Here is a 13,272-nt window from a genome sequence, read left to right as displayed (position 1 = left end):
TGTTTTTTAATCTCATTTAGGAAATGACAGAATGCTAGAATGTAGTGTAGGTTAATTTTTTGTTGTTGTTGTTCATTTGTTAGTGATTTTTTAGAATATTTTTAATCAAAATTACGGATAGTACACACACATATACACATCCTCCACACTCCAGCACAGCAGGTGGCGGTAATGCGCCATAAAGTTGCCATGCCAACCACAAAAATAACGAGAAGAAGAAGACGAAGAAGAAGAAGAAGAAGAAGAAGAAGAAGCAGCAATAGCAGCAGGTCTTTTTTTTTACTTTACACTCTAGTTAATGTTAATCACCTGTACATGGAAAGATTTCTCTTTTTTTAAACAAAACAATAGGATGTGATCGATTTAAATATAAAAACTAGTTAATGTTTGTGTTCTGCTTTAAAAATCAGGGTGAGTTAAAGCCAGGCTTGCAAGCTGAACATGAATGTGGAAATGTTTACTTTGTTTTCAGTGCAAATTAATAGTGCCTTGTGGTCTTTATGCTTATTTAAGATGTTATATTTTAAAAAAAAAAAGGCATTGCACAGTCTACCTTCTAATGAACATTAGAACTATTTTAAGTCATAGATAGAAAAAGACCAACATTTATTCTGTTGTAATAATCCAAAATAAACTTTTCTTGGGTGAAGTGAAGTGTCTGGGCTTAAAGCTGATCATTATTTGTGCCCCTTTTTCCCCCTAAATCACAGATATGATATTATAGAGCTGTTATAATGGAAACAGAAGAGGTCAAACACAGCTCTTTCCTGCAGCTGGCACACACTCCTGCTCCTGCTGGCTCACAGGTAAACAACAGTGATGTATATTATGTATTATGTATGTGTATGTGTATTATAAGTTCTTACAACAAGCATATATCCAATACTTTTTGGGTTTTAAGTGCGTGGGTTTCTCATGCGATGCGTGAGAGATGTGATTTTTGATTTGCTGCCTATTTCGCAATCATTAATAGCTGGTAATTTGTACAGATCTGTGTGATGAGGAGTGTAAAAGAACATAAAGCTGTTAAAGACTTCAGACCAGACTGTCTTTTTTGCTGAATAAGTATTACTGCTTTTCGGTCATTCATTAGCTATGCGAAGAATTGCAGACTTGTAGAACTTCATACGGAGAGACGTTAAGCTCTGGGGGACTCGACACCAACGTGGACCAACAGAATGCTGTAAAGAAAGAAGAACCTGAAGATGAAAATGATCTCTGTAAGACCACTAGTCTCATTAGAGTCCAGTCTGGGGCTCGTGGAATTTGTGACTGGACCACTTTTACAATCACTTCTACTTTTTTTTGTGTTTTATACTTCACATTTTTACAGCATTTAAATCCTAATTAAATTTCAGGTGGAGAAACATCAAGACCTGTCTACAGAGCGTCTGTAAAAAAAGAAGAACCCGACGGAGATGACTACCTCTGTAAGAATCTGTGGCGATGCTTGTGTTGAAATGTGTTAGCCTAATGAGGCTCATTTCATTATTAAAATTTTGATAAATTAAAATTTAAGATGGAGAAACGTCAAGAGCTGAGACATACGTCACTCCTGTGGACCAACAGGATGAAGAACTCGTGAATCCTATAAAAGAAGAACCTGAAGAAGACGGCTACCCTTGTAAGTTTGAGTTTTGCATTTTGTCCTTTAAAATTTACTCGAGGTTACTGTATTTATATTCCAATAATGAACTTACAGGTGGAGAAACATCGGGCTCTGTGAGACGAGTCATCATTGTGGACGAACCCGACAAAGTGTTACTGATGCAGCCTGTAAAAAAGGAAGAACCTGAAGATGACAACTATCTCTGTAAGACAACAAGGGGTGCATTAGATTCCAGTGTGGACCCTGTAAGACTTCTAATTGTGCATCAAAGTGAATTTTATACTTTTGGTTTGTTTGCTAATTGCATAATTTAACAAACCAAAAAAGCATTTGCCTAGGGGTGTGGCAATGGCAGGGCTGAACATATTCCGTTGAACTCTTATTCACTGCAATGTGAAAAGGTAAACAAAGTTTGGGCAAGTGCACGTAGAAATTACAGTCCAGTCTGGATATCCTAAATCGTATTTCTACAGCTCTGTCCTTTGGCTCAGTTTGCACCGAGTAGTTCAGTTTAGGAGCTTGTGTAAAAAATAAACCAAAAAAACGAATAGCTGTTTACTTCTTGCAGATGGTTTCATTCAGCATCAATTGCCTTTCTCACTGCAATCACACCGCACTAGAGTTCTCTTGGAAATCTCTCTTTTTCTCAGTGGGGTTCCTGTAACGTGCATACAGGAACTGAAGTAGGATGTCCATCCATTCCATTCTTCCCTCATCTCTCCACCTGGTCAGATTGTATCTTGGAGTTGTATCTCCTCAGAGTTTTGCCCACATTCCCTACCATCTGTTGACTGGTGGAGCTCTGGCACAAACGGTTAAATCCCTCGCGTTATTGGTGTTCATTGCAGAGTCTGCTACATTAGTCGGATCTGTTAATTCACAGCTCTGGCGCTGGAGTTGGATTTTCCACCACGTAATGAACCCCTTGATGGTGGGTCTGAATCCCCTGGAAGCTCACTGCCCCTTATGTGCTCACTGCCTTGGCATTGAGCTTAGAGATGCAGTGTACAGTTCAGACATCCCCTGAGCTGATATGCCATGCCTTGCTGACAGATCGTGACCCTGATTCAGAATCAAATCCGACCCAAAGCCTGCAGCTTGAATTTGCTTGTCATATGCGCTGCCCAAGTGAATGCCTTACTGAATTGATTCCTTTGTGGATCTCTGGAGCCATCCACAGTTAGCTTCTCTAAGAGCAACTCCATGCCAGGGCTCTACAGAGGTGCTGCAGAGAAGTGGTCCTCTTTAACTTTGCCAAATCAAAACATTACCACTTGTGGTTTTTGCCTGCTGGGACAGGATACGCTGACCCATGACTGGCCTCACCATCTATTATTTGCGTTTCCTTACTAACTACCTATTCTTCCTACGTTGCACAGAATTCAAGCGAGTATGCCACAAGTCCTGCCTTTGACCCTGAGGTAGCCAGTAAGATTACAACCTTTCTGAAGTGGCGAGGTACGCAATACAGGCAACGTTATGTGCATCCCCGGTGTTCATTCAGCTACAAGAGCATTAGTGAGGTCAGGCGCTGATGTTGGGATGTCGAGGAGGTCTGGGGTTCAGTCGGTGTTCCAGTTCATCCCAAAGGTGTTCAGTGGGGTTGAGGTCAGGGCTCTGTGCAGGACACTCGAGTTCTTCCACTCCAACCTTCACACACCATGTCTTCATGGAGCTCACTTTGTGCACAGGGGCATTGTCATGCTGGAACAGGTTTGGGCCTCTAAGTTGCAGTGAAGGGAAATTGTAATGCTACAGCACACAAAGACATTCTATACAGTTGTGTGCTTCCAACTTTGTGGTAATAGTTTGGAGAAGAAACACACATGGGCGTAATGGTCAGAGGTCCATATAGTGTACCTTCATACTCCATGGTTCTGATTTCGAGCAGATGCTTATTATTTTCTAGCAGGTACTTCAGTAAAACTATTGGAATATGTGGTGCTCTCTTGATAAGCTCGATCAGACCAACTTCATTCGTCACAGAGGAAAAACGTGAGGGGCTACCTTATCAAAACAGACACTAATGTGATATGCTACTCCACAAGCCATCTCATCTTCATAAGCATTACTTAAATGCATGCCCAGGAAGTCTATGGAGCTGTTACCTGGATGTCACAATGCACTTTGTCCAGGTTTTACAGGGTTAAAATTCTTACAGGATATTCTTTCTGCCCTGGTGGTTATCCATGGTTCATAGAACCACAGTTACATTCACACCAGAGTATGTATTAGATGTGTTCTCAACTCCCCAGTTGAACTAAAAAATGAGGCAAATACAGCAGGGTTTGAGAGAAAGCCCTCTATGTAATATGTCTAATGCTTTAGATTAGGGTTTAAATCACTGAGATTCTGTCTACACTTACAGAAAATACTTCTATCTAGTACCCTAAAGGATTTATTGGGTTTATTCTTTTGAGGGGAACCCTAGAGCACAGGGCTTCTAAGTAGAATCTTTTTTATTAAAGGTAAGCTAAAAGATTTAACCATCCAAACAACTGTTCAGGATGAGAATATGTGTGTCATTTTTGACTTGAAGTTTATAAGAGAGAGAGAGAGATGCTGCTCAAACAACTGGTTACATGCATCTATCGCTGGAATTTCAGACATGTAGTGTTCCTAAATTCGTCTCGAAAGGGATTGTAGTGAGTGGTTTTTTTTTTTTTTGTATCATATATCCACAAGAGGGGCACTTTCAGGTTTTTAAAATGGGACTTTGAAACCGGAATGAAGACCGTATGTTTATCACTAGAGCTACTCCTCAGCAATCAAGTTACTGAGGTAAAATGTTAAAGGTAAGTAATAATATAACAAGCCTTGTTTTGACATTATGAAAGTATGATTTGTACAGCCATGCCCCCGTATATAGCTATGAGTTGTGTTAAAATGTATTGATTAGTTGGTTGATAAGTTGCTAAACTGATGTGATTTATCAGGAGTTCACTGCTAGCTGTCAGTCAGCTGTGAGCTGTGATTTATTAGTAAGTCCACAAACATAAAATTTAATTCACTCGTTGTTTTACAGTGATTATCTAAAAAGGGGCCAAAAATATATCTAAAAAGTTGTCTAAATTTTAAGTCGCTTTGTATAAAGGCATCAGGCAAATTAACCCTCAGAACTGCAGTCCCTACATGTGGACTTATCATTTTTGATATTTTTGATCCATCGCTTTTTTTTTTTTGATCAATGATGTTTGGTATGTTTACTTGAAGTTACTTGTAAGACATCATTTGTTCTCTTTTTTGATCACTTATTATTGTTTGATCCCGTTAGGCTTTTGTAAAGCCGTAGTTAGGTTGTGAACGCTTGCTTTTCTATCATTTTATTGGTTATCAAATCCAGATGTAGATTCAGTACAGTATATTGAAAGTAGGAAGTTCAGTATCAATTTGTAATGTAGCATTAATGTAAAACTTACTCTCCTCTCAGGTACAATGGATATGAGCTTATTGTATGGCAAAAGGAAAAAAGCTGAAGTTTCTTTACTGCCAGCAGATCCATATGAATCTGAGGTAGACAGTATCAGGGACTCAGGTGATGATGATGATGATGACCCAGATTTTGTCCCACAACAAGGGAAGCGGAAAGCAGAATTCTTTTTGGAGAACTCTCCACCTAGGTCTTCTGGACGTCCAAAAAAACGAATTTGCAGGAATACTCTTCTAGTTGTCCCTTCCAATGTGGAACTAAGTACGTCAACACCTTCAAAAGTGACTGTTGATCTTCCTAGTCCTGATGATTCTGTCTCCCTTCCCTTGGCCTCTAAAGAAGAACGAAGAATCTGGAAGAAGAAAGACATATCATCCTTTGAAGTTCCTGAACCCGTCTTCCCGACTCCTGAAAAAATTCTTTCCCCTTATCAGTATTTTAAGATGTTCTTCACAGACCAGATGGTGTCACACATTGTGGAACAGACAAATCTTTATTCAGCTCAGTGTAATGGGTCCTCCATTAACACAACCTTGCATGAAATGGAAGAGTTTCTGTCGATGCTTCTTTTCATGGGAGTTTTTGCATTCCCTACTCTCGATGACTACTGGCACGCTGATTCTCGTTTTCCCGCTGTGGCCGACACAATGCATATGAAGAGATTCAAGATCATTCGCAGGTGGCTCCATTTCAATGATAACTCCCACACAAACAGCAGCCCTGACCGCTTCCACAAGATCAGGCCTCTCTTTGACATGTTACGTGAGCAGTGTTTGCGTATTCCAGCCACAAACACACAAAATGTAGATGAAGTTACGGTGACATACAAAGGCACCCAAGCAGGCAACCTACGCCAGCACATTGCGAACAAACCTGACCGGTGGGGTTTTAAGTTGTTTTGCCGGGCTAGCTCATCAGGAATCATCCATGACTTCCTTCTCTATCAAGGGAGCACAACCTTCTTCAATGTGACCACAGATGATGACACGGACCTTTTTGGGGCCAGGGTTGTTTCCATGCTCTGCAAAACCATCAAAGAACCGGAGTCCACAGTTGTCTTCTGTGACAGTTTCTTCACCAGCTATGACTTGGTGAAATCCCTAAAAGACAATCTTGGAGTGAGGTGTGTGGGAGTAGTCCATGAAAAACACACAGGTAATGCTATTTGTGCATGTATTATGCAACATGTTCTCCATACCTTAGTACATAGTTAACATATGTAGAATTGTCAAAATGATTCAAAATAAATTCTTAATAACAGTCTTATGCTTTTGGAATCATTTTTATTGTTATCATGCTTCCTTGAAGGTGGCGCAAACTTGGCCTCTGACCGTGATCTTAAGAACGAGGGATGTGGCACGTACTCATTCTGCTCTTCAGATGGCATAATTGCAGTAAAATGGTTCAACAGCAAGTGTGTCACGTTGCTCAGCAATGCATGTGGAGTGAAGCCTTTGGAAAACATCAGAAAGTTCAACAAGGGGTCCAAGCGCAAGTGTGATGTCCCTTGCCCAGCCGTGATATCAACTTACAGCAAGTCCACGGGCGGCGCTGACCTCTCGGACATGCTGATCAACCTGTACAAATCGCCAATGAAGTCCAAGCGGTGGTATCTTCCCCTGTTTGGCTATATTCTTGACCTCAGCATATGCAATGCATGGCTAGTGTACAAAAGGGACTGCACCCTCCTTGAAGCAAATCCTCTTCCTCTGAAGAAATTTCGATTGTCTGTGGCCAACACGCTGAAGTCCGTCAACAAACCCTCAAAGGTTGGCCAACCACTGAGTGTCAGTACCAGTCTAAGCAACAGACCGAAGGCAAGATCATCTCAGCCCCCACCCGATGTCCGCTATGATGGCTACGGTCACTGGCCTGTGTATACTTACCAGCGGGGGAGATGCAAATTGTGTCCCAAAGGTATGTCACGCTGGAAGTGTATAAAGTGCTGTGGTGGACAGGTGTTCCTGTGCCTGAACAGCATGAACAACTGCTTTGCTGCATTCCATCAGAAGTGAAAGGGATTGTATACGGAGCTAATTTGTATGTTATTGTTCTTGTTTTTTTTTTTTTTTTTTATATTTAAATTGCCAGTTGTTTTCAAATATGTTTAAATGTTTTTCACAAAATTAATTTGTATATATGAATGAATGAATGAAATTCAGATTATTCTATAAGCACATATCCTATATTTTTAAAAAGTTGCATGTTATCTTTTCAGATTTATTACCTAAGGAATAACGCAAGACAGACCGTACTGTTATACGAAAATAATCCGTGCTGCAATGGTGTTACTTGGGACTGTCACCACCCTAGAGTTGATTATTTTTGTATAACCGAACAGTCAGAAGTGTGTTATTCCGCTTATACCACAGCGATTTGCCACTTATTACATTAAATGTTATGGAACATCTGCAAGCCAAGTTAATTCATGTTCTCACTTATGTTATAGCAGCTATAAACAGTCATTCTGTCACCACTTTCTCTCTTGAAGGGAAAATAAATGCAGGTTGTCATTTTACTGAGAAACCTGAAAGTAATATAAGGCCCTCTGAATGAGCTGTTGCAATAGAAACATATAAATCTGTCATTTATGTTACAGCCAGGATTATCATCAGACTCATGCTGTTATTGAAAATTAATCTGCATCTTCTGATTTAAAAATTCACAAGCACTATGTATTTTATGTTTTTCTCTGTAACATGCGGAATGTAAAATATGTAGAATGAAGAGTCCAGCTATGTTTAGGGTATGGATTATGTTTTATACTGCTGTATTTGAAGTTGCATTTTGCTTTGCTTGTTTTGAAGTTTGAAGTTTACATTCAAAATTCATTAAATATATAGTTGCAAAAGTAAAGCTGTATTACTGGTCTATTGTTTTCAATATATTCTTCAACTGCTACCTTAAACAGTCTGCTCAACCGGCCTGTAGATGTCCTACAACTCCTAATCTAATGAGTGAAAAATTAAATGAAATGTTGACATAAGAATTAACATAATGTAATAAAAAAGTGTTTCATTATTTGCCTGTTAAAGGGTTAAAATAGAACCATGCAGCAGAGGGATTCCAGGTATATGGAACACACCCACAGAATGTGATGTCAGAACATGAATGAGTCTCCTGTTGTGATTGTGGTAAACAATGACAATTTTAGAAATCTAAATTATATGTAAAAATAAAGGATGTTTGATCAATATGGGCATGGGTTCTTGGCTTTCTTACCTTACTGTTGCATCATCTCCTTCCAGACTGTGAGGACTGCAGATGCTTCTTCATTAATGAGTGTGAAGTTCACGGTCCAGCTTTCTTCATCCCTGATACCCCTGTTCCTATGGGGGTCACTGACCGAGCCAGACAAACCCTTCCTCCCGGTCTAGTGGTTCAGAAGTCTGACATTCCTGACGCAGGCCTGGGAGTGTTTAATAAAGGAGAGACTATTCCAGCTGGTGTGCACTTTGGACCCTACCAGGGAGATCTGGTAGACCGAGAAGAAGCCTTGAACAGTGTCTACTCTTGGGTGGTGAGTATTACAACATTTAAAGAAAATTAAATGGGTTGTAGATATGTGAAAATGACAGCAGACTCTGCTCAGGAACACAGTGGACTCAGGTTGAGATTGCATGTGAGCTTTGTTTGCAGCTCATGTCATAGCATGTTAATACAAGGGAAATGAAACAGAAAGAAAAAAACACTCTGCTTCATAAACATGGGCAGCTTCTTAGCTGTGTGTAATGACGGGCTTACATCAACACACACACACCTAGCCCTCAAGTAGTAACAGGTTATTGCAGGGCTTGTCCTTCAGCCCATAAAGTTATTCTTTTATAATTTGAAGGCATCTATTGTATTAATAGATGAATCGTAAGCGTATAAAGTATATTAACATTTTTTTCCACAGATATACAAGAGCAGACAGTGTGAGGAATACATAGATGCCAAGAGAGACACACATGCTAACTGGATGAGGTGAGGAATGCCATGTTGAAATCTACCTGCATGGATCGTGGTCTAGTCATTGTCATAGTCTTCCCCATGCCACAAATAAATCTCTCTCCCCCTCACATAACCTTTTTTGTCTCTTTAACATGTGCTTGTATCTTTCTCTCATGGTTTCAGGTATGTGAATTGCTCTACTAATGGTGAAGAGAACAATCTAGTGGCATTCCAGTATCAAGGAGGGATTCTCTACCGTTCTTGTAAACCCATCAAACCAGGGCAGGAGCTCTTGGTGTGGTATGAAGAGGAGTACGCCAAACATCTCGACCCTACGTTTGACTACATATGGAACAAAAAGTCCACAATTGGTGATCATTTCATATTCACTGCACAGTATTCCAATCTAGCAAGCTATTTTTAAAAAATATTTAACTAGAACTAAAGATTAGGATCAGAACAAAATGTTTCACCAAATGTTTTTGACCAAGATACAGTAGCAGACTGACGTACTGAGCAAAAACACTACTACACCAGATTCGAAGTTTAGGAACAAAAATGTAGACTGGACATTTTGGGTTTCAAAATCATCGCTTGTTCTTGTTAAGGCTGTTCTTGTACCAATCAATGAACTACCACACATTACTTTCCAGTTACTGCAAGACATGAATGTGTTATGTGCCATGTTATTATCCTATGAAATCAGGTACTACATGCAGTTAGGTGTATATATAGGTATATACAGTATATGCAAATTTCTTCCCGATCTGTAATCTGTAGGGTTTTGTTTGCCACCTATTCCCATAGGTGCATCCCTGCTTTGTGGCCTTCTATGCTTCTTATTTGTCCTGTTGAGGAAGGCACTTTCTTCAGGGGGATGTTAACTGTACCTATGTTTGAGCATTTCACTTCATCAGACAGAGTGTTGGCTTGGTGATCTGTTTACCAGGACTCCATGTTGAGTCCACTCTCCTCTGGATGTTACCATCAAATCCACCCAGTCCTCTGGGTTGGATTCATTGTCATACACCTTCCTGAACCAGCTAACTCGTGCAATTCTCTTGTTTTACATCATCTTGGAAATAGTTGACACAGTTCTTAGCTGCAACCACCATGTCCTTCTGGTGGCTCTACAGTTATTTTCTAGGATATAGTTTTATAACTGATGTTCACGACGTGCTGAATTGTGCAGTGTTCGATCATGCTTGGCCTGGCTATGTTTCCAGTGTCAGGCCGAAGAGATGTTCTCTTCAGCAGGCTCTGTTCAATGGATGAGTGAGAAAACACACAAGATAAGTGCAGTTATGTCTCTTACTGGCATTACAGATCCTTTATATTCTACTCACCTTCACAAAATCAGTCCTTCACAGACAAGGTGTCGTTTGAGATGCTGATTGAGCATCAGTCCCATGTGATGTACTCATGGTGACGGCTTCCTTGGGCAGTGGTACCCTTCCTCTGCACAGCCACAATGGTACCTGACCCTGGATGCAAAAAACCTGTAGTGCCAAGTACCACTTGATGATTTGGGGGGTTGGTGTTCCCTGACTAAATAAGCAGGCACTGCCGAGGATAAAGGGTCTTCTGGTGGGATAGTAACGCAGATACTCGACTGTCCACTTTATTGAATGAACCTCCCCTTATCAGCTCCACAATTCTGTTCTGTGGGTGACAGTTTATGACTAATAAAGACCTTGGGTGCCCTTACTGTGTTGTGAAAAAATGGCCCCCACATCTGTTTCCGACATGTTCGTCTGAAGTCGGGTTTAATGAGCACTAGGTCTGATATCAGGGCTTCTTTTAAACTTCTGAGGGCAGGATAAGCTACAGGACTCCACTTTAGTTTTTCCGGTTGTTCTTTCTTATGGAGTTCTAACCAGGGGCACAGTAGAGAGGGAAGAAATTAGGCACAAACCACCAAAGCATGTACCTCTTTTTTTTAGTTCTTGTTTATGGGAAACCTGTTTCTTTTTCCAGTTGTCTTGAGGGGGTCCATCTAATTCCCCAGGTAATAAGCCCAGAGGAATTTTCCTAGGTTGGTGGGTAGTCCAGCTCCAGAGTTTCTAAACATTGTCTTAATCTGGCCAATACCACTGAAGTAAGAGTTAAGATATCACCGCAACCTTGCCAGGTGTTCTATGAGTTTATCCATCCTGACCACGGGGTAGGTATCAAATTCCGACATCTAATGGGGGACCTATCCTCACTGTGTGCTGTTCTATTTGCCACATATGCTCAGTGACCCACAAGAAGGGAGATGGTTTAATCACAGGCATTGCCCCTTACAAGGAATGCCTGCCCAGCTGAAGAGGAGCTCTGACCTGGGGGTAGCAGGTGTCGTAGTCGAGAAGCACCAATTTGTATTCATGCCCTCTGGCCAAATGTGGTAGCAGCCCCACCAGATCCATGAGGGCGCACTCACAGGACACTTGTCGACGGGGTGGGGTACGATGGGAGCAGATGGCAGTTTGCAATGAAGGATTTATCTATTAACTTTAGTCAATTATTCATTTCCCTTAAAGACACTCTGTTTGGGTGGGGCTTTCTGGGAAAATAATAAATTATCCATAGTTCCTAAGAAAATTGTTTCATATATTGTTCCAATCTACTTTGATTTCTAACGCTTCTTTCAATTTTATCCTCCAGAAATGAACAGTGCACCATTGCAAGCATTCTCCTGCTCTTTGTGTCCATTTTCTTATACATCTCAAATTTATCTCTACAAACACATCAGAAGATGCCACTCTGAAGAATATGTGAGATTGCTGAAATCTGGAGGGATTAAAATCGATAAACTGATGTCCAAGAGAAGCTCCATTAGTGAGCAAATGTCCTCTGATATTCCCTGTACTAACACCTCTTATGGGCAGAAAGAAATCCATGACTGCTCAGACTGGGGGATGAGTTTTACTCACACAAGTTACTCACTACAATGCCAGCAGACTCGCACAACAGGAAAGCAGTATCAGTGCTCACAGTGTAGGAAGAGTTTTAGTAGACTGATTAATCTCCAAATACATCAGCGCATTCACACAGGAGAGAAGCTGTATCACTGCTCAGAGTGTGGGAAGAGTTTTACCCGACAGACTAATCTCCAGCTACACGAGCGCATTCACAAGGGGGAGAAGCCATATCAGTGCTCAGAGTGTGGGAAGAGTTTTACACAACAGACTAGTTTCCAAAGACACCTGCACATTCATACAGGAGAGAAACCGTATCAGTGCTCAGAGTGTGGGAAGAGTTTTACACAACAGACTAGTCTCCAGCTACACCAGCGCAATCACACAGGAGAGAAGCCATTTTACTGCTCACAGTGTGGAAAGAGTTTTACTCGACTGAGTACTCTGCAAAGACACCAGCGTATTCATACAGGAGAGAAACCGTATCAATGCTCACAGTGCGGAAAGAGTTTTACACAACAGGTTAATCTCCGACTACACCAGCGCGTTCACACAGGAGAGAAGCCGTGTCGCTGTGAACAGTGTGGGAAGAGTTTTACCCGGCTGAGTACCCTTCAAATACACCAGCGCATTCACACAGGAGAGAAGCCGTATCAGTGCTCAAAGTGTGGGAAGAGTTTCACACAGCAGGTTAATCTCCAGCTGCATGAACGTGTCCACACAGGAGAGAAGCCGTGTCACTGCACACAGTGTGGGAAGAGTTTTACACGGCTCAGCATTCTCCAAAGACACCAGCTCATTCACACAGGAGAGAAGCCGTATCAGTGCTCACAGTGCGGGAAGAGTTTCACACAACAGGTTAATCTCCATCTACACCAGCGTGTTCATACAGGTGAGAAGCTGTGCCACTGCGAACAGTGTGGGAAGAGTTTTACTCACCTGAGTACTCTCCAATCACATCAGCGTATTCACACAGGAGAGAAGCCATATCAGTGCTCATGGTGTGGGAAGAGTTTTACACAGCTGAGTACTCTCCAAAAACACCAGCACACTCACACAAGAGAAAAGCCATACTACAGCTCAGAGTGTGGGGAGGGTTTTATACAAGAGACTTAAGGTTAAACAATTTGATACATTGATAGACCCTCACTTTCCCTTCAAATCTACCATTTTTCATACTATATATTTTAGATAACCCAATATTCTGAATATGCCTGACTGAATAAACAACCCAGACTTAATTGAGATTGTGTCTCACTCATTGGAAGGCTGTTCCATAGCTGAGAGAGCTTTCTAGGAAAAAGATCTGCCTTCTGCTATACTCTTAATTATTCTCTAGACTGATAAAGAACCTGTACTTTTTGATTGCAGGTGTGGAAGATCATAATAGACCAAAACTG

The 13,272-nt window shown here is 41.1% G+C and overlaps 1 protein-coding gene across 6 annotated transcripts; it reads left to right on the top strand.

The window, feature by feature from the left end:
- The first annotated feature begins 194 nt into the window (after positions 1–194).
- Positions 195–13,117, top strand: LOC113524395 (gastrula zinc finger protein XlCGF26.1). 6 transcript variants are annotated; one of them, XM_026910601.3, is made up of 12 exons: positions 196–269; positions 711–806; positions 1,094–1,220; positions 1,359–1,430; positions 1,520–1,624; positions 1,703–1,813; positions 5,040–6,194; positions 6,348–6,956; positions 8,288–8,559; positions 8,938–9,005; positions 9,156–9,343; positions 11,619–13,117. In XM_026910601.3, exons 2-12 carry the CDS (start codon positions 735–737, stop codon positions 12,986–12,988), a joined length of 4,149 nt encoding a protein of 1,382 aa, XP_026766402.3. In that variant the 5' UTR covers positions 196–269; positions 711–734; the 3' UTR covers positions 12,989–13,117. The 6 variants fall into 6 exon arrangements, with proteins under 6 accessions (XP_026766408.3, XP_026766402.3, XP_026766403.3 ...); XM_026910602.3 differs by having other exon boundaries at positions 268–411; XM_026910607.3 differs by lacking the exons at positions 5,040–6,194; positions 6,348–6,956 and having other exon boundaries at positions 195–269.
- Positions 13,118–13,272: the final 155 nt, after the last annotated feature.

Source organism: Pangasianodon hypophthalmus, chromosome 14 (genome assembly GCF_027358585.1).
Source record: "Pangasianodon hypophthalmus isolate fPanHyp1 chromosome 14, fPanHyp1.pri, whole genome shotgun sequence".
In the NCBI taxonomy this organism is placed as follows: domain Eukaryota; kingdom Metazoa; phylum Chordata; class Actinopteri; order Siluriformes; family Pangasiidae; genus Pangasianodon; species Pangasianodon hypophthalmus.
The sequence above is the reverse complement of the archived record's forward strand: the minus strand, read 5'-3'. Positions and strand labels throughout refer to the sequence as shown.

What these genes read in the sequence shown, in the direction of transcription:
- LOC113524395 (XM_026910601.3), top strand. Translation starts at nt 735, where the DNA reads ATGGAAACAGAAGAGGTCAAACACAGCTCTTTCCTGCAGCTGGCACAC. An exon ending in ACAGTGTCTACTCTTGGGTG is followed by an intron (nt 8,560 to 8,937) that starts GTGAGTATTACA and finishes TTTTTTCCACAG; the next exon opens with ATATACAAGAGCAGACAGTG. An exon ending in GAACAAAAAGTCCACAATTG is followed by an intron (nt 9,344 to 11,618) that starts GTGATCATTTCA and finishes TTTATCCTCCAG; the next exon opens with AAATGAACAGTGCACCATTG.